Genomic DNA, 22,682 nt, shown 5'->3' with positions numbered 1-22,682 from the left:
AAATTTTCAGTATTTTGCTTTATGAAGTTTATTATATCTATTGAAATATCAAAATCTCCAGCCTGGACCATCCCATTAATCATTGACATGCCCTTGATAAAGATGAGTGAAGCTAGCCTGTGTCAACATATTTATATTGTAATACATAGAGTAGAGTTCACTGAGCAAAATGCCGAAAATTTCATCAAAATCGGATAAGCAATAATAAAGTTATTGAAGTTTAAAGTTTAGGCCCACATAATAAATATTCACGACGACTGTTTTCACAAAAATATTGCTAAACTATAAAATTCAATAACTTTGTTATTTGTTATCCGATTTTGATGAGATTTTCGGCATTTTGCTCAATGAATTCTACTCTATTTATTTAGCTATAAATACATTCAGCCCGGACCATCCCTTTAAAGCGCATGGTGCATTCAAGGAATTGATCCTGCCGGGTACCCAGGCCCTTCACCTGGGTCGAGTGCAACACAAGGTGGGTAAATTGCTTGCTGAAGGAAAGCACGCCATGCCTTGGATTCGATTCCATGTCCTTCTGATCGAGAGATGAGAGTAGTAATGACTAATAATTACAAATGAATCGTTTTACAGATCTACACTATAAAAAAAAACCCTGATTTTACAGGAAAAAACAAGATTTTGCAGAAAGCAATAACAGAATCATTCTGTAAATTCATAAAACATGAATTTTTCTACAATTTAACAGAACAGGTCTGTTTAAAAAGGGGAAAATTTTGTTTTATTTAAAGAAATTTGTAAAGTTCCATACACCAAATACAAATTTCCTGTAATTTTACATGATATAATGTAAGATTACGCAATCTGGTAAGATTACAGGTGTTCTCGAGACTCTGCTGCAGGAACTTCTTTTATTTAAAGGATAAATTTTCTAACAGTGTACCAGTTATGGAAAGGAATAACCATTTAGGCCCGAATTCTCAAAGGTGGTTTTGAAAACCTCTTCAAACAGTGGACTCATGAATAAAATAGCATATCTAACCATGGTAACCATCTAACCATGACAAACGCGTGCATCACCATTGGACATTTTTATACACAAGCGCCCGACACTGACGCGCTAAATTAAGCGTAATTAATACAGGAAATCTACATAAACCATGGACTTAACCGTGGGTTTTTCAAAACCACCTTTGTGAATTCGGGCCTTAGACTTTGAGAGCGTAAGGCTGTCCTTCAAAAACAACATCCAACAAAACGTTGACAGTCATCTTTTTTTTTACTTGCAAGCAAATTGAATATTGGTTTTATTCCTGCAATACTGCTTTATTCCGCAAAACATTCTATTGTGAATTTGAAAACAAATATTTACAGAAGTTCGAGCGGATGGCAAATATGAGAGTCATTGCTGAACCTTACCCGAAATTTTCTAAGGGTACTTTTATCATTATTCAACTATAAACAAGTTCATATCACACAGCTGATCCAGTAGCCTTCTAAGTATAGTGCCATTGGCAATACAAATATTCACAATGGCGAATACTAAATGTGAGTAAAACAGTTTTCCATAATAATTGTTGTCATGATGACTAATATTTGATAGTTATTATTATCCTGATTATTATTATGATAAATTTCGTAGTCATTCATAATAGTTATTACCTTTATTATCATTATTACCATTGTTATTTTATCATCATTATTATTATCACAATTATCATTAATAACATCATCATCATTATGATTGTTTTCATTATTATTGTTATTGCTAATTTTTATTATTTGAAGTAGTTGACTGGAAAAGACACTGCTTCACACTGTGGACACCTGGACAGTGTGACTGTTAACGGCGTGTTCACATGGCCGTGAATATGTGAATATGTGATTCACACTGTTAAAATGCTCGAATTCAAAAGTGTGAAGGTGATTTCACACACTTGAGAAAACACTGCAGCACGCACCGTAGAACATTGCTCTTCCCAGTAGTAAAGGTTGTAGTATATATATATATATATGAGTAATATAATATAGTATAAGTCGACTGTCAAAACAGGAATTCGCAAAAAAAAATATGTTTGTAAATTGTAACTGACAAAATATTTCTTTCAGTATTTTTTTAAAGAAAGGAATATGCTTTCATACCCCACATTTTGTTTAGTGGTTTTATGGATCCAAACAATAAAACCGTACACCGGATGTTCAAGGAGATAATCAAAGATGTGATCAAACATGATTGATTTTAACGTATTTTGATTCAAAATCATAAATAAAGGTGATTTAATGGCTCGTTTAATAGGCACTTACTGTTCTCAAATGTGACATCGTGATTATTGGATAAACAAAATAATCGTTCGCTGAACTGCCGTAAGGTATGGGTATTTATTTGATACCTGAATGCAATTAACATTCAACCCTCTTCCAGAGACTTAAGGCAGACTTTGATTTATGATATAAATATACAAGGAAAGATGATTTAGTGATATCCAACCAATCAAAAACAGCTTGTTTATCTAATTTGTTTGATAGTTTCATGTACTTTTAAAGCGGACAAAGAAATGATCCTTTATACGTACATGTGTGCAGCTCAAAATGGTGGTAAAGTATAGCGAAAAGGTACTAAAATAAATTTCTTCAAACTTTTTACTTGTTTCATCAACATGATCAACATGAAGAAGACTAATAAACAGTCAATCTTGCTGCATTATACACATCCAGCTCACATTCGTGAAAAGCTAATTAAGTGCCAAATGCCTTCAAACGTTTTTCTTATTTCATCATCATGCGAAATACCTTGACCCGTATTCTGAATTCGGGTTAAACTTAAACTCGGGTTTAAAGTTGTGGTTTAAGTATGGATAGACAATTGTTACATAAATCACTAACAGTAGAGATATCATATTTCAGTTGATTTGTCTCTCAAATCATTCACTATTGTCTAGTAAGTATTAATAGATGATTGTCTTCACCATTGAATAATCAGGAAAGAGCACAGTAAACATAAGAATAATACAACTTAATAACAGTTTTGACACTTTTGGCTTCCCATAATTTTAGCACAGAGTTAGACCATGGTCTAATTTATACCTGACTTCAGAATACGGGCCATTGACTTATATATAAGCAGCTAACACTGTTGAATGCCTTCAATTTACAGCTCACATTGATGGTAAAAATGTAAATGGTGTTATAAGATCTGGGATAAATAAACGATCCATCTTTCTCGGCGTCATCCTCCTTATCATCACCGCACTCTTCTCCGTCTCCGTTGTGTTGTTATTGGTGTTCCTGCCTCCTGGGGAGTCTAACACCGTGGTCGATGATGTCGAGGCCATAAAACGACCACCTGGCCCGGGTGATGCTCGTTCTTTGGAACTACTTGGTTTGGGAGCTAAAGTTGGCCCAACTGGTTTAGCAAAAGGTAACTCGTTTTTGTTATAGTTCTTCGTTTGTGTAATTAATTTCAATTTATTGTTTAATCCTTTATCTATATATTTCTTTGTTTATTTCTTTGCATTTTTTTCATGATTTTCTGTAATTCTTTTTATCGTATTCTGCATGTTATTTTACTTGCATAGTATTAATCTTTAGTCTTCCGTGAGTTTTGGATAACTAAACAATGAAAAAATATCTACTACACTAATCATTCTGTATATTTTTATTTTTTTGCATTGATCAATTGTTTAGAAAGTATATTTATGTATTTATTTATTCAGTGATTGTATTTGTTTGAATGCATTAGTTTCGAATGTTTAAATATATTTTGGGGCATCGTGTTTGTTAAAATCGTGTTATAAGTATTTTGTTTTAAAGTGGGTACCAACATATACCTATTTGAAGTGTTTACTTACTGCCCCCACAGAACCCCCCCCCCCCCACACACACACGTACACGCTACATCGTCCTCAATTGAATCAAATAATGCCAGGACTCGATGTCAGAATTGTGAGTGTGCTTACACGTTTGTGTGTTTTTTCGGAAATTATTACAAGACTATCAAGGGTGGGCATTTACAACAAAATTTAAAAAAAAAAACTTTTTGACTAAGCAATGAGTAAATTGTACATGAAGACATGAACAAAAAAAAACATTCAAATATAAAACTAGGCCTATATGAAAGACATTTATGAGACTATTTGTGAAAAGTTATAAAAACGTGATGAGCTGACTTTGTTCCTTTTCTTTTTTTCCTTTTGAATTACCTTACCCTCTTAAGTTCTATACAATGAAACACTGAATTACGGGAATGTGTTTCAATATGGTGCTGGTAATACCCGGATAGTAGTCATCGGTGACCTTGAAATCATGAAGGACGCATTCACCTCAACGGATAGCTTCAATACACGGCGAATAGTCGTTAACATAATGCTGTCTCCGCTGCAGAATGAAGGCAAGTTGTTACGGAAAAATCATTATATTCGCAGACGCATTCTTCAGAATAGAAAATGACCGTCAAATTACGATTGACAGCTCAGAGGTCATTGTAGAAAGTGGGTGGATGAGAATAGAACATCGTTTTGAGATTCGGACACCGGAAAAAAAAACTTGCCAATATTTCGTTTGAACAGAGTACGGGGGAGCGTTTCATCAACATTTTCGTCCGACAAGTTGTCATGTCTGACAACTTTCCTTGATTATGATTGGCTAAGAGGCAATGTTACCATAGCAACTGTCGGATATAACGTGACTTGTCGGATAAAACGTCTGGCAAGTCCTTCCATGAAACGCTCCCCTGAACGACACTGCTGTTTTGATCCACCAATGATCGACAAAGGCTGCTTTGTTATAAGGATTGTTGGCATTTTTTTGCGTTATAGAAAGCGACTGCAAAGTGATCGCTAACGTGCCATATTTACTAAAAATACGAGGAAAAAAAGATCTGTAAATGTCCCCTCTGATAATCAAGGTACTGTCAGATAATTTTTTTTTCTAATTTGGAAACAGACACAGCAAAAACATATAATTGAGCTTGACATATTGTTTTTTACAGAAATAACGACCATTTATCAACCATTTGTATGTACCGTATAGCAGCCCTCAGCTAGTTTGCAGAGCAATTAACATAGAGGGGAGTCATTAATTTCTGTTTTGAAGGTAAAAAGGGAATTCAAAACAGAACAAAAATACAAAATCCGAGGAGGTATTCAATATTCGGTTTTGTCAAAGCAAATACAAAAATTAATTGCAAATTAAGTGTTTGATTTTCTTAAACAAAGAAGTCTAAAAGGTTGCTTAAATTTCCATTATGCAGATAGAGAGAGAGAAAAGAGTTAATTTTGTAAAAAACGGTAAAACAGACAAAAAATACCCGGTTCATGTCAAAAATTAAAATCTGAAAAATATTAACCGTGCTTTATCAAGCTGTGTTGACTTGTGTAAAACGCAGAGTATATAAAACCACGAATATATCACTATGAGTATGAGGAGGGTTTTTGGCTGAAATTATTCTATAAGTAAGTTTTAACTATGAAAGAGTTCGTGGGTATAGCCCTTATTTGCGTTAGCAACCTTTATTTTGTTACATTATGCCCGGAATTCATGTCATTTTCATGGAATGGAAGGGGAATCGTCCTCGCCGTGCAAAAGCGAACGGCAATGTACACCCATACAGTGCGCTACGATGACTGCGCTGTATAAAAATGACCGTTTTTTAACAGGTTTTTTGGGTGTTGTCTCAAGTAAAATCGGCTCTAACATGACAACGGGCAAAAACGGGCAGCTAAATTTGGTATCGACTTAATGCTTAGACATCGGGAAAAATGATGCTTATAGAATTAAGACGGAAATCTAAACGATTCCAATGTAAATGCAAAAAACATGGATTTTCAGCCTATTTCGAGGAATAATCATCCTATAAACCTCGTGAAAGGTGTCTTTTATCTACTTTGAACCCTTTCACACGAAAAAAGAATATATCAGGATTATGTGGGAGCCATTTCAGATTCCTACATGAAAAAACTCATGTGAAATGGTTTGTTTTTCAACTAGGTTGTCATATACGCGACATTTCGCAAAATGTCACATTTTCCGATTTGAGGTAGGAAATTAACAACCTTTATTCAAATTCCGGAATGAAAAATATTGCTGAAGTATTCTTGTGTTGTCTTTCAGCTGGGCATAAAAAGATTAAAAATCTGAAATTGCCCAAAATGACTTTTGGCGCACTTTTGTTTCGCCCCGGCCCACTGTGAGCCGGTCCGTGCCCCCTTTTTTGAGAGGCGCAATTAAAATTTGTAATAGTGACGTTCAGACACAAGTGTGCCCCCTTTTGAAACTGAAGATATTTTTTTTGCTTGTCAAATTTTTACTCGGGAAGAATGTCCCCCCCCCCTTGAAAAATCCTGAATCCGCCCCTGGATGATACCATAGTTACACCAACGAAACCGACCCCATTTCGATAGACATTTTGCACTTGGTAGTAACGTACTAGCTTTGGTCGGTCAGGGGGCCGTTTCATAAAGCCGTTCGTATGTTAAGAGCGACTGGTGATCCTTTCTTACGCACTAAACCGTCGCCAATGAATATACCATTTACCACAAGAAAGGATCACCAGTCGTTCTTAAAGGAAAGTGAAACCTTTGAAACAAGATAACCCGTGTTAAAACTGAAAAATCAAAGAAACATATCAACAACAAAAAAAGGAAATTGAATAAATAATAGGAAAGTTATGAGCATTTGAAGTTTAGATAATTATCATAATGCACATCCTCCAGTTGGCAATGCGACAAAGATGTGTGATGTCACTTGTGAACAACTTTCCCATTATTTTTCTATACATTTCACTTAAACTGCCTCTTTTATCACATCTATCAGTAGATCATGAATTGAATTGAATTGAATTTATTAGAACTTCACTGGCAATTGCCAATATTTTGTTCATAACAAGAAGTACAAAATGTTACAAAACAAATATACAATGCAAGGAATATAAGCAAATAAACAAAAACAAAATAGTATTTCGTCAAAAAGAAAATGTTAACATTTTTACTTGAAGAATGGAAATTCTAGGAACTTTTTGTAATCGTGAAAAGGATAAGTATTTAACTAAACATTATTGATGCGAGCGCGAAGTGCGAGCAGAAAATTCCTGGACACTCTATTCATGTTTTGTAAATCATGAAAAGGAGGAGTGATTGGAAAATTTTCTACATTAATAATGCGAGCGCAAAGCGCGAGCAGACAATTTTTTGATATTGTGATCTGAAACTGGATAACATGCTGCGTATCTGAATAAACGTGTGTTTCAGATTTCGAACTAGAATTTGGGTATACTATATATCTTTCTTATCATGAAAATCAATAAAGCGAGCGCAAAGCGCGAGCTAAAGATATATGATATTCCGATCTGAAAAAGGATCAATATAAGCTTTGTATTTCAAGCACTTTGTGGGAAAATTGGGAGGTGGATATGGATCACAGTTAAAAAAAAAGAGCTGATATGTTTCATTATTATTAATTTGAGTTTAGACATAGGACCAGGACAATCTATAAGGACATTGTGTCATCATATGAAAATGATAACTGTCTTCCTATTTCTCTTCTTAAGCATGAGAGCGCGAAATCTGCACTTTTGTAATTATGAATAAGATGCATGACTTAATATCTTTCAACAATCAATGCGAGCACAAATCGCGAGCCGAAATTTTTTATAAATTGTCATCAAACATGTCAAATGGGGATTTTAAGTAGTTTGTTTTAGAATTGATATTGAGATATACATAACTCACCAATCAAAATGCGAGCGTGAAGCGCTAGCTGATACGTTTTGACAATCTGACCTAAATAGGGATATTTTGATAACTTTATGGAATACAGGAAAATAATGGGTACCTGACAAATCAAATTTTGCGAGCGCGCACGCAATAAGAAAATGTTAATATTCAGGCCATAAAACAAAGATTTTTACAGAGCACTTTTTAAAAATTAATTTGTTAATCAAACAATATAATGAAAGTTCAGTTTTCCGAGCTGAAATATGTTTGGTATATTGACTTAAAAACTTTTAATTTCAAGCTCTATATTGAGCAATTAAGATATATAAATCACCTAAAAGGCAATGCGAGCGTGAAGCGCGAGCGAAAATTTTATATCCCGACATGAAAGATTTCTAAAATTATTTTTCCAAGTCTTCCCAATCTTACTTTATTTACTCGTCTTCCACTTTAATGTTTCCCCTTCTTTTTTCCCGCTCTTTTCCCTCCTTTTTCTTTTTTTTCTTTCTTTCCCCCTTTTTCTTTTTTTTGCTTCGCCAATAGGGGGGGGGGGGGGCGGGCCCCTCGGGTCCCCCTGGATCCACCTATGAACACGAATATTTCATGGAATTATAAAAATACAAGTATTGTTTCGAAGGAACATAACTTTATTTCTTGACCATTTCCTGTGATAAAGCTATCAAATTAAAGAGCAGATATTGAACTTTGTAGGCATGTGATTTTCATTTTTTTGAAATTTAATACCCCCCGCCAAATGACTTTTTGCTATCCTTTCTTCAAATTTTTTTACTCACTCATGCGTGATAAGAATTATTGTATGTTATGTCAAATGAAAGAGGAAATTCTAAGCTTTACAATGATAGGTCATTTGTCTATTTTATTTTCGATTATTTGCGATTATGATAAATTATCGCTCGACCTCGATTTCATTTTTTGTGGAACGCACTGTACAAGTCAGAAATGTTTTGTTTGCAGGGAAAGTACCGCACTTCATCAATGTTTGATTCTTAGCATTATTAAATTAAAATGAACTATAAAAGAAAAATAAATCAGTCTGCCAGGAAGACAGGAAGAAGTTTTACGCACGACTAAGGAATATAATATCTTTTTTTTTTAATGGAATAGCCTATCCGTGCTATTACTTTAATTGGGTTTAATACATATCTGGGTCCCGGTTCAAAAAATAACAAATTGCCAATTCCTATAACAAATTTACTATCGGCCAATCGGATTGAAGGATTTCAGTAGCTTTTAACTACTATTGCTTATTTGTTATTATAACAAGTTTTATGAAACGGTCAACGAATCATCAGTTTACTTAATCAACATAATCATTAAAACACTTTTTAATATTACTTATTTTTTTAATTACAGGTTCAACGTTTCAAACGAGTGGACAGCCGTGGCTGGAGATCCGACAATTCACGGGGCAAACCATCTTACAAACAACTTACGTCCAGACCTACGTACAACCGCGTATTGACCAATCAGTGAACTCCCTTATGACGTCATTGATAGCGCGACAAGGATCTCCGTTCGATCCCGAATGGCTGCTTCGCGTTTTCTTCGTCGACGTCAACCACCGCATCTACTTCGACCGGGGTCTTGTCTATGATGACGACGATGACGAGGCGTTCGTGAACGACGTGTTTAGTGTTCAGAAGATAACCTTCGAACCGAATGCGACGATGCCAACTTCTCCTGTGCTTCGCGCCCAGCTTCCTCTTTATCTTAACCACGTAAGCGTTACTGAAACCCGCTCCATATCATTACCACAATCACCATCATCATCATCATCATCACCACCACCATCATTACCTTCATCATCACTACCACCATCATTACCTTCATCATCACTACCACCATCATTACCTTCATCATCACTACCACCATCATTACCTTCATCATCACCACCACCATCATTACCTTCATCATCTCTACCACCATATCATAATCGTCACCATCATCATTACCACCACCATCATTATTACCACCACCATCATCGCCACCATCAAAACCATCATCATAAGTAACATCATTGTCACCAACACCACAACCATGGTCGCCACCATCACCTCTACCATCATCACCACCACCACCATCACCACAACTATAACCACCACCATCGTAGCTACACTGTGAAAAACCCTGATTTTACAGGGGAAAAAAAGAAGATTTTGCAGAAACCAATAACAGAATCATTCTGTAAATTCATAAAACAGGATTTTTTCTGTAATTCAACAGAACAGGTCTGTTTAAAAAGGGAAAACGGGTGTTTTATTCAAGAAAATTTGTAAGGTTCCATACACCAAATAGTTATTTCCTGTAATATTACATGATATAATGTAAGATTGCGCAATCTGGTAAGATTACAGGGGCCCATTTCATAAAGGTACAGCGTCAGCGTCAAGTCCCAAAACAGCGTCAAATTTTCACTTGCAGCGTCAAATTTAATATTTGACGCTGCAGCGCATTTCATAAAAAGTTGACGCTCCAGTGGGAGCGTCAACTTTTTACTGGAGCGTCAAGTATGGTTAATGGAGCGTCAAATAGGGTTACATATTTGACGCTGGTCATGGGGGAGCGTCAAGTTGACACTGTAAAAGGTTTTCATTGTGAAGAATGGCATACGTTGTGCTCAGGCATGCCCAAAGGGCTCTTACAAGAGAACGGATATCTAGAGCAATGTCTATGATAATAATGCTAATGAAGAATATATTTAGGTAATGCTTTCTAGTAGAAATGCCGTTTCTTTTTTTTTTGTTCTACCTATCCCCCTAAAAAAAAAATGTTTAAAAATTCCTCCGAAACAGCAAATTTTTCAGTCTTTCTCAGGTCAGGCAAAGGGAAAAAAAGGGAGGTTATAGACAGACTTTAAAAAAAAAAGAAAAATGGAGAGGATTTTTTTTCTTGTGGGAAAAAATAGAGGAAGGTAGATCTATTATGTGGAAGTGTTTAATTTAAGGCCTAAATTAAAAAAGCCCTAGGCCATAAAAAAGGTTACACTTCGTAATTCCGAAGGTTCTTTATTCCGACGGTCCGTAATTCCGAAACACGTAAATTGCCTATACCTCGACGTTCGTTAATCTGAAAACGTAAAAGGGTTCGTTAATCCGAACATTTGTGGTGTTATTCCGAAGGTTCGACAATCCGAAAACGAAATAAGGTTTGATGTTCCGAAGGTTCGTTAATCCAAGAACGAAATAAGGTTCGTTGTTCCGATGGTTCGTTAATCCGAAAAAGGAAATAAGGTTCGTTAGTCCGAAAACGAAATAACGTTCGTTAATCATTTCGTTTTCGGACTAACGAACCTTCGGAATTACGAACCTCATTTCGTTTTCGGATTAACGAACCTTCGGAATTACGAACCTCACTTCGTTTTCTGACTAACGAACCTTCGGAATAATGAAGCTACGGAATTACGAATGTATGCGATAAAAAAATGATTGCTTTTTTTTTTTCTGTTTCTGACTTTCTGATTTTTTCTCAAAAAAAAAAGTTGTGGCCATGGCATTGTTGAATCCATTTTAGGCCTACTGAATAGTGAATGGTTATTCACCGTTGAAACCGATAACTTAAAAATCATTTCCATTTTGAACAAAAATAATCTTTTAAGGTCATTTTCGATGTTTCATGCATTAGAGCCTACAAATTTACTTGCTTCAGGGAGATTTTTAATAGCACTGCACCAGCAGTGGCCTGCGCCTGCCTTGTTGTTGATACAACCTTGCATTACCGACACAAATAATCAAGTGTGGGACTGGGATGAAAATTGTACCGTAAAAACTTTGTTGAAGGTGAAATTTCGACCGGCAATAATAATAAATTTTCCCCCTTTTTAAAATAATTTTTTCCCTGGCATAGGGCTAAATTAAATCAATTCTCTGAAAACTTACACAATGGAGAAACAATGCTATGCCATCCTGTGACAAATTTATATTTTCTTCTTACTCTCTTCTAGAATTGCAAACTATCGCCATACGCATAGTAGCCATCACTCTGCTTCAACTGCTAGTCTTATGCTGCAGACCCTGTTTGCAGCTGCTAAATAATAATTTCGCTCCCGAAAAAATTATTAAGCAACAAAAAAAAAATCATATTCTCTTTCAATTTTTTTTCTTCTAATTTTGCTTCTCAAAGGTGGGGGGGGGGGGGGGGGTGTTGCACCCACAAATGTAATAACGCCCACAAATGTAATAACGCCCACAAATGTAATAACACTTTACCCACAAATGTAATAACGCCCACAAATGTAATAACACTTTACCCACAAATGTAATAATTTCACCCACAAATGTAATAATGCACTTTACCCACAAATGTAATAATTTTTGATCGCCCACAAATGTAATAATGACTTTACCCACAAATGTAATAAATTTGAAGGGATTTTTGGCGAATCCGTTCTAAACTAAAATCCTATAGTAATGCGTTCATATAGCACAAAAGTGCAAAGTGTTTTTTCCAGACGTTAATTAAACATCATAGTACAAGTCCAAAGTCTTTTTCCAGACCCGGTTGTTTCAAAATTATAATATACGTCCAAAGTCTTTTTTTCCAGACCCGGTTAATTCCAAATTTATAATGCAAGTTCAAAGTCTTTTTTTTCAGACCCGGTTGATTCAAAAATTATAATGCAAGTCCAAAGTCTTTTTTTCAGACCCGGTTGTTTCAAAAATGATAATATACGTCCAAAGTCTTTTTTCCAGACCCGGTTGATTCAAAAATTATAATGCAAGTCCAAAGTCTTTTTTTCAGACCCGGTTGTTTCAAAAATTATAATGCAAGTCCAAAGTCTTTTTTTCAGAACCGGTTAATTCCAAAATTATAATGCAAGTCCAAAGTCTTTTTTCCAGACCCGGTTGTTTAAAAAATTTTAATATAAGTCCAGAGTCTTTTTCCAGACCCGATTATTTCAAAAATTATAATATATATATATATATATATATATTGTGAATATATGCGCTAAGAGTAAATTGAGAATCAAGCGTAGTCTTTTCTCCAGACCCGGTTACTTAAAACTAAAAAATAAACCCTATAGCAATGCGTTCATACAGCACAAAAGTGCAAAGTCTTTTTTCCAGACCCGGATAATTAAACAACTACAATATAAGTCCAAAGTCTTTTTCCAGACCCGGTTGTTTAAAAAATTATAATATAAGTCCAGTCTTTTTTCCAGACCCGGTTGTTTAAAAAATTATAATATAAGTCCAAAGTCTTTTTCCAGACCCGGTTATTTCACAAATTATAATATAAGTCCAAAGTCTTTTTTCCAGACCCGGTTATTTCAAAAATTATAATATAAGTCAAAACTAAGATACGATAATGATATTCCAGTGGAAAAAAAAAGAGAATCGAGCTTAGTCTTTTCTCCAGACCCAGTTAATCAAAACTGGCGGAATTAATGTCTTTGTTGTTGTTTTAACTTATACGGCGTATATTTTGAATATGTGCACTAAGAGTAAATTGAGAATCAAGCGTAGTCTTTTCTCCAGACCCGGTTACTTAAAACTAAAAAATAAACCCTATAGCAATGCGTTCATATAGCACCAAAGTGCAAAGTCTTTTTTCCAGACCCGGATAATTAAACAATTACAATATGAGTCCAAAGTCTTTCCTCCAGACCCGGCTATTAAAAAATGAATTAAAAAACTTCAAATCTATAACCAATTTTCCAAAGTTTCACCCAGTAAAAAAATATGTCTTTACCCCACACCCATTTAAAAAAAAAAATACTACGACCCCTACAAAACATTGTAATAATGCATGGGTAAAGCAAACATCCTTTCTCCAGACTTGGTTATTATTTGAAAAAAATAAAGTAGTTTTTACAAATATTCTAAAACGAATACCCAATAATCTAATTATTGTGATATAACATGAAGACCGATTGTCGAAGATCGACTTTCCTCCAGACACAATTATTTCAAGAATAAAAAATCAATAAAACCCAACCCCCAAAACGAATCTTAGAACCAACAATCCTCCAAATTAAGACCATGCATGTAGAAAAGCACATGTTTAGAGCGTTGTCTTTATTCCAGACCCAGTAATTTAAAAATGATTTAAACAATCATAAAATATAATAAGAATATGACTTTGTCATATTCTTATTCTTGTGGAATAACACGAGTATTATGCTTAGTCTTTCGTCTAGACCCGGTTATTTAAAAGATAAACAAATATTGAAAAAAATTCACAGCTAAGACCAATCTTCAAAATTAAACCAACTTAAAATGCTTGGGCTTAGAGTGTTGTGTTTACCCCTCACCCAGTTCTCTTTAAAATACAAATTAAGCGAAACATTAATCTTAAAACTTAGACCCCAGCATCTTCCAAACTATAAACCCTTGTGATAACGCATACTTAATTTGACCAGACCAGTTTGTTAAAAAAAAAACAGAAAAAAAAAAATTAACCCTCTTCCAGCCAACATCCTATAATAAATGATGCAATTAAACATTCATTTTTTCTTCCAGGCAAAGAAATTTATAATAAAAAAACAACATCAAAACTTAGAGCCCGGGGAGCATTTCATGAAAGGAGTTGTCTGACGTTTTATCCGACACTGGTAGCACTGCTTCTTAGCCAATCAACATCAAGAACAGTTGTCAGATCTGACAACTTGTCGGACATAAATGTTGATGAAATACTCCCCCAATCATCTTATTCATGTTGAACAGGCACAAGAATATGATTGAGTCTTAGTCATGAGGATTTCATTTATCTTATTTTTTAAATGACAAGGTCTGGAATAAAGAAAACTCTCTAAACTTTTATTTATTGAAGGTTCTTAGTTTGAAGGATAGTTGGGCCTTAGATTCTGTTATTCTTTTTTAATGATTTTGATTATTTTGAAATGATTGGGTCTGGAGGAAAGACTACACCATATTTCCATGTTATTCAATGATGATAAGATTGCAGGGTCTTTGTTTTGTTGTTGTTGTGTTTTAAATGACTTTTATAACTGGGTCTGGAGGAAAGACTACGTTATATTTCCATGTTTTCAACATAAAGGGGATCGTGTGTCTTTGTTTGCTTTTTTTATTATTACTAATTTATTATTATTATTATTCATTTTTTATTTGAAAGGTCTGGGTCTGGAGGAAAGACTACGCTATATTTTCATGTTATTCAACATAAATAGGATCGTGGGTCTTTGTTTGCTTTTTTTATTATTACGAATTTATTATTATTATTCATTTGTTATTTGAAAGATCTGGGTCTGGAGGAAAGACTACTCTATATTTCCATGTTATTCAACATAAATAGGATCGTGGGTCGTTGTTTGCTTTTTTATTATAAATAATTTATTATTATTATTATTCATTTGTTATTTGAAAGATCTGGGTCTGGATGAAAGACTACGCTATATTTCCATGTTATTTAACATTTACAAAAGAGTTGGGGTCTTTGTTACATTTCCACCAGTTTCAATTGACTGGGTCTGGAGAAAAGACTGAGCTCGATTCTCATTTTATTCAACTAAAATATCATTATCTTAGTTTGGACTTATAATAATTTTGAAACTACCAGGTCTGGAAAAAAGACTTTGGACGTATAGTATAATTTTTGAAACAACCGGGTCTGGAAAAAAGACTTTGGACTTATATTCTAATGTTTGAAATAACCGGGTCTGGAAAAAAGACTTTGGGATTGTACTATAATGTTTTATTAACCGGGTCTGGAAAAAAGACTTTGGACTTATATTATAATTTTTTTTAACAACCGGGTCTGGAAAAAAGACTTTGGACTTGCATTATAATTTTTGATTAACCGGTTTTGGAAAAAAGACTTTGGAGGTATATTATAATTTTTGAAACAACCGGGTCTGGAAAAAAGACTTTGGATTTATATTCTAATGTTTGAAACGACCGGGTCTGAAAAAAAAACTTTGGACTTGCATTACAATTTTTTAAACAACCGGGTCTGGAAAAAAGACTTTGGACGTAAATTATAATTTTTGAAACAACAGGGTCTGGAAAAAATACTTTGGACGTATATTATAATTTTTTAATTAACCGGGTCTGGAAAAAAGACTTTGGACTTGCATTATAATTTTTGAATTAACCGGGTCTGGACAAAAGACTTTGGACGTATATCATAATTTTTTAAACAACCGGGTCTAGAAAAAATACTTTGGATTTATATTCTAATGTTTGAAACGACCGAGTCTGAAAAAAAGACTTTGGACTTGCATTATAATTTTTGAAACAAGCGGGTCTGGAAAAAAGACTTTGGACGTTTATTACAATTTTTGAAACAACCGGGTCTGAAAAAAAGACTTTGGACATATATTATAATTTTTGAATTAACCGGGTCTGGAAAAAAAACTTTGGACGTATATTATAATTTTTGAAACAACCGGTTCTGTAAAAAAAGACTTTAAACTTGCGTTATAATTTTTGAATTAACCGGGTCTGGAAAAAAGACTTTGGACGTATATCATAATTTTTTAAACAACCGGGTCTGGAAAAAAGACTTTGGACTTGCATTATAATTGTTAAATTAACCGGGTCTGGAAAAAAGACTTTGGACGTATATTATAATTTTGAAACAACCGGGTCTGGAAATAGACTTTGGAATTGTACTATAATGTTTTATTAACCAGGTCTGGAAAAAAGACTTTGCACTTTTGTGCTATATGAACGCATTACTATAGGATTTTAGTTTAGAACAGATTCGCCAAAAATCCCTTCAAATTTATTACATTTGTGGGTAAAGTCATTATTACATTTGTGGGCGATCAAAAATTATTACATTTGTGGGTAAAGTGCATTATTACATTTGTGGGTGAAATTATTACATTTGTGGGTAAAGTGTTATTACATTTGTGGGCGTTATTACATTTGTGGGTAAAGTGTTATTACATTTGTGGGCGTTATTACATTTGTGGGCGATTATTACATTTGTGGGTGTAACAGGGGGGCCACGGGCCGGCTGTGCCCCCCCCCCCTGGATCCGCCAGTGCTTTCTACCTAAACTTATGACTTGAATTGAAAACAAAAAACTGGAGAGAAATGGGATTTCCCCCTAATCAGCCTCGTACATGACTATTCAAATAAATAGCTGGAAAGTCAAGCTGACTTTTCAGCGAATGTGCTTTTATGAAATGCAAAGTTGCTAGCATAGCAAGTAAAAGTTGCTATTCTACCAGAGTTGCTATCATAGCAACTTGTTATGATAGCAACTCTTTATGAAATAGGCCCCAGGTGTTCTCGAGACTCTGCTGCAGGAACTTGTTTTATTTTAAGGATCAATTTTTCTAACAGTGTACCATCATCATCGTCATCATAATCACCATCATCATCAGAACAACATTGATTACTATGACCTTATCTTCCAGCTCCATCGATTCGCGAATCACACCAAGCTTCTTGCAGCGGAGGCCCTGTCCGCGCCATCGTCACCGTCTGAAGAACCGGACAGTCTTGTAGTCATGTACGAACGGTATATCAACGGTCTCCGTGCCGATGGCATGACAACGCAGAGCGATCCCGACGATGGCTGGAGATTGTCGGTGGACCTCTTCTTCTCTGGCCACAGTAGCATTCCTCAAATCGTACGCTGGATGTGTTTGTATTTAGCAGCCTACCAGGACTATCAACACAAGGTATATAGCATCTACTTTTAGAAGAAAGCCTCTGAGAATGTCCTATAACTGTCCCGTATTTGGAAGTTCGAACCTTTAAAGGTTACCTAAAAGGTTCCAAAATACATTAAACAGCCCTTTTTGAAGAATGTCAGGTTCTTTATTTAACAATGAGAGGTTCTTTAGCACGTAGGGAATCTTTTTGGGAACCCCTTTTCCGAAGATTCCTAATAATACAAGACATAAGGGTTCTCATTTGCATCTTTGTTTTCATATGGGAGCCCTAAAAATCTGGTATATTCTATAACTGTATTTCAAATCAAAGACTAGCATGGGCCTTGAATGTGGGCAGCATCCTTTGCTTCTCATAAAAGCATAAAAGAATGATTAGCCTAATCCAAACAACTCGAAGAGATTTCCGCCATGCGCAGCTCGTTTCACGGTGGAAATTCATTCATATTTAAATAGGAAATATATGATGCATGGCAAGCGCTGTGCCGAAACGAGGAACTGAGCGGGATAGATCTTTCAAGTTTCACAAAAGCATGATTGATACATACCACAACTCCCAACGCGCTACAATGATCGGTGTTTTAAAGCAGCAACAAACTAACCTTAATAGCGCCACCTCAGGTAATATTCAACTACAGACATCTGACCAGCATCATGCAACCTCTTGAGCTACGTTTTGTAGCATAGGCCCACTTGTATGATAACACACTAAGTCACGACTCAGTACGTTCATTCCACACCGATTATGTTACCAATTAGCCTATAAGAAGTACTTTCATCTTGAACATGAGTGTGTGTGTGTGTGTATTTGAGTTTTGTCAGACGTGTATCAATCAGATATGATTATTTACGTCTGGGACCGACCTTTAACGTCACCATCCGAAAGACGTGACCAGGGCTCGAACCTCGAACCTCTGCATCAATTTGTAACCTCCCCACAGCTTGGATTACAGGCGCACGCCACAACACCCAGCAGAATAGAATCAAAGGCTAATTCTTTCTCTGTGTTATTGATGGTTATTCAAAATGTATATATTTAGATTTATTTTGCTATTCATAGGCCACACATAGTGTTAGTCAGTTCGCTCCGCTTTTGTGTCCTATCTGTGGCGTTATCATGCGACATTGAAAGGAGGAAGGCCAAGGGGGGGGGGGGGTTAGAAGACGCAATTTCTTCTTTCGAACTTTCCGTCACGCAAAAAGGCCGTCAACTTTTTTGGGGGAGCAGCTGTCGTTCCCCGTTTTGGATTTTCTTAATCCCATCCCTGAAAAAAGGCATCACATTACATCCTGGTTCGTTATCTTAATTCAGTGGTATGTTTTGTCGTTGTTTTTAAAATTAAGATCTTTGAAGAGATCAACTCATTCGGTCATTACACGGATATCACCTACGAAAACCGGACCCGACTTCCTCTAACCGTCGCATTCTTGACCGAGGTCGATCGCATCCACCACCACTCTCCCCTTGGTGTCCCTCGCTTCGCCACGGCTAACGAAACGGTCGACGACTACCACATCGAAGCAGGAACAACAATCATTTCAAACCTATGGCAGATGTCGAACGATCCGAAGGTTTGGGGTGATCCTCGTGTGTTTCGACCGGAGCGATTTTTTCTGAATGGAACCGGTTCGGACCACTTTCAACTGGATGCCAACAAGTTTCAACTCCACACGCCTTTTGGTGTCGGTAAGAATTTAATACGGAGTTTTCGCAACACGACGCACAGCGGATTCAAGATCCAAGAAAATGTTTTGTCAAATGCCCTTCATGACAAAGAACAACCAAGATTTCTTTGTCGAAAATAGGTGAATCAAAACAGTTTTATCATGGAATCTGGCCAAACGACTTATTTACAGTTTTTGTCAGTACTAAAACTTAGGACGTAACTGCTGTTCCGGTTCACCAATTTCCGACAAAGACCTCCCAGCTGTCCTGTGTCATTTGACGGGCATTTTCAATACATTTACTGTGTTCATGAATCCGTTCTCCGTTGCAGTGCGAACACTCCCTAGTCTTGGTGTGCAGAAAACAGAATATTCTTTTCGCCAGAGAGAAACAGAAAACGTGACAGTTGAATCCTAGTCAAACAGAGAGTCAGTATTTTTAAGGGGGCATTTAGCATAAATCCGTGATGTCAATAACAATAGATAATCCCTCTTGAACAATAGGTTCAGCGCTAGGATTTACGCCAGGGAGGGGGGGGGGGCAAGTAGCATCCAAGAAGAATCATCGAAAATAGGTGAATTAAAAGAGCAGTTTTGTCTTCGTCAGCACCGAAACTTCGGACGAAACTGCTTTTCCGGTTCATCATTTTTTCGTGTGTCATTTGACGGTCATTTTTTCAACATTTCATTCATTCATTCATTCATTCATTTATTTATTCATTTTTCCAACAAATTTTACAATGCAATAATAACAATATATAAAACATAACATCAGACAATATAAATGACATAAATATTCAAATAAACCAAATATAAAAGATATACACTTGATACAGAAGATAATATTTCCAATTTGATAATAATATGCAAGATATGTTGGGAAAATGGAGTGGCCCACTAAAAATCAAAGCTTGTAAAGGGTGGACCACTCATAAAGAAAAAAAATTGTAACGTATAACACTTAAATCTATCTTGGCCAAAAAAGCAGCAATACAAAAAAGATAACGATAGTTCAAACAGAATAAACGTTATACTTGTCCTCGCGTGAAGACAACACAACCACTGACCTAGTCCAGATAAGACTTTGGCGTATGGAAGCTCCCTATTCCAAATCTAACATAGAGGATATTATGACCCCCACTCCCCAATCGGCGCCAATCCACTCATTTTCCCTCCTCACCAAGATGAGTTGATTGGTGCTGATTAGAGAGTGGGACTCATATGCCTTCTATGCTCGATTTGGGATAGGGAGCTTTCGTACACCAACGTCAAATCTGGCCCACCAACAGTATTTCTTTATGTTATCCCTCCCGATCCATATGCATTATCAATATTGCTATTATTACCCTTCTCAAATGACGCTAAAAGCCGAACAAGAAAGCAGAAGGTGCCATTTAAAAAAAAATATAAAGAATAAAATTGAACCTATAACCACCCGTTCATGAGGCTGGGGCCCTACCGTCGAGCCACAATCACGCCCCAGTTAATGTTGATTGCAACTATTTGAATTTATCTTTAACCGATCCAGGCCTGCGCTCCTGTCCGGGGGAGAAGATCGCTCGCAGGACCCTGTTCAAGACTATGATAGCCCTGATCCAAGAGTTCCAGATAGTTCTACCAGAAGGAACGGAACCGGACCTCGGCCAGTCCGGGGACTTTGCAGAACCATATAATGTGAAATTTGTGAAAAGAATGTAAACAATATAAACCTATATCTGATGGTGCCGGTGTTGTTTTTCATTATTATTTTGAGTTGATGATATGGGCTTAATGATTTCTGAATAGAAAATATTTATTTCGTGATTTTTCTCTAGGTATATTAAAAATTGATGCTAAAAATTATATTATTGTTTAATGATTCTTTTCTTTAATAATAAAATGTTATCTTTGACTCAAACAACCTATTGATGAACGATGACGATGATATTCTGTGAAATACAACAATCGCTATTCAATAAAAAAATATATTAAACACCTGATCCCTAGTGCCAACTTGTATATCCTTGTAGAAACTGCAATTCTCCGTACATTTCCGTTTAAATAACCATTTGAATCCGTATTCACTCTGGTGATGGGAGAAAATAACGATTCGGCACCTCGGATCACCACGGACTGAGATCCGTGTTGCACCATTAAAAGTGTAAAAGGGGCTTTAGTGAAAAAAATGACCAAGATGCTTGGATCTGGCAGAAAATGTGAAGTTTGGCATTCAGAGGTAATTTTGGGAGCTTATTGAAAAAAAATACCGCCCGTAAGCGGTTTGATCATCGGGTCGGCCGCCATTTTGAAATCCAAAATGGCCGCCATAAAAATCATTAAATATTATTTCATTAAATTTTACATGGCATTTGACACTGGAATTTGGCATTCCGGGGTATTTTGAGGCAATGATTTCAAATATTACTGACCCCTAGCAATGTAAATACCTGGTCGGCGGCAAATCCAAGATGGCTGCCATGAATGATATTGCAGTCATTTTCTCGAGGTTTATCTGAACTGCGGTATTGAAATGTGGCATATAGGCGTGAAATTTAGGGCGCTGTTTTTGCCGGTCCCTAGCGATTTGACCATTTGGTCGGCGACATTATGGCCGACACCTTGAAATCCAAGATGGCCGCCGTCAAATATTATTGCAATCATTTTCTTGCGGTTTCTATGAACTGCCGTATTGAAATGTGGCATATAGGCATAATTTGGGGCGCTGTTTAAGAAATATTGCCGGTCCCAAGCAATTTGACCATCGGGTCCGTCGCCATTTTTAAATCCAAGATGGCTGACATAAAAATCATTAAATAACATTTTCTTGAATTTTACATGGCATGTGACACTGAAATTCGGCATAAAGGGGTATTTTGAGGGACTGCATTCAAATATTGTCGCCCCCCCCCCCCCCCCACCAATGTAACCACCTGGTCGGCGGCAAAATTTGCCGCCATCTTGAAATCCAAGATGGCCGCTGTGAAAAATCCTTAAAAATCACTTTCTTCAGTTTTATGTGGCATGAGACACTGAAATTTTGCGTAATGGAGGATTTTGAGGCACTGATTTCGAATATTGCCGGCCCCCATCAATTTGACCATTTGGACGGCGGCAAAACGGCCGCCATCCTGAAATTCAAGATGGTCGCCATATAATACCATTGCAAACATTTTCTCGAGTTTTATATGAATTGCAGTATTGGAATTCGGGCTATAGGGGTAGTTTGGGGCACTGATTTCAAATTTTGCTAACCACAAGCGATCTGACCACGAGATTGTGCACCATTTTTAAATCCAACATGACCGCCATGAAAAATTATTAAAACTGATTTTCTTCAATCTTACATGACATGTGGCACTGGAATTTGGCGTACATGGGTATTTGGGGCGCTCATTTAAAATAATTACTGGCTCCAAGCAATCTACAATTGGTCGGCGGAAAAATGGCTGGCAACTTGAATTTCAAGATGGCTGCCATGAAGTATCATTGCAATTATTTCCTCGAGTTTTATATGCGGTATCGCGCTTAAAAATATAGGGGCAGTTTGGGGTGCTTGTTTCAAATATTGCTGGCCGTCAACGATCTGTTCCCCCGAGTCAGCTGCAAAATGGCAGCCACCTTGAAATCCAAGATGTCCGTCATAAAAAATTGCTTTATCTACATGTATATAGTATTACACAGCGTTTCATTTTGAAATTTGGCATCTAGGGGTATTAAACCCATCCCCGGTAATATACCCCATGGATCAGCTGCAAATTTGCCAC

At 36.2% G+C, this 22,682-nt stretch overlaps 1 protein-coding gene across 1 annotated transcript; it reads left to right on the top strand.

The window, feature by feature from the left end:
- Positions 1–1,398: 1,398 nt before the first annotated feature.
- Positions 1,399–22,150, top strand: LOC129263282 (cytochrome P450 2J4-like). Its single transcript, XM_064100567.1, has 7 exons — positions 1,399–1,509; positions 3,116–3,379; positions 4,175–4,348; positions 9,045–9,409; positions 17,017–17,283; positions 18,619–18,961; positions 20,468–22,150. The coding sequence occupies exons 1-7, from the start codon at positions 1,494–1,496 to the stop codon at positions 20,635–20,637; spliced, it is 1,599 nt and encodes a 532-aa protein (XP_063956637.1). The 5' UTR covers positions 1,399–1,493; the 3' UTR covers positions 20,638–22,150.
- Positions 22,151–22,682: the final 532 nt, after the last annotated feature.

Source organism: Lytechinus pictus, chromosome 6 (assembly GCF_037042905.1).
Source record: "Lytechinus pictus isolate F3 Inbred chromosome 6, Lp3.0, whole genome shotgun sequence".
In the NCBI taxonomy this organism is placed as follows: domain Eukaryota; kingdom Metazoa; phylum Echinodermata; class Echinoidea; order Temnopleuroida; family Toxopneustidae; genus Lytechinus; species Lytechinus pictus.
The sequence above is the reverse complement of the archived record's forward strand: the minus strand, read 5'-3'. Positions and strand labels throughout refer to the sequence as shown.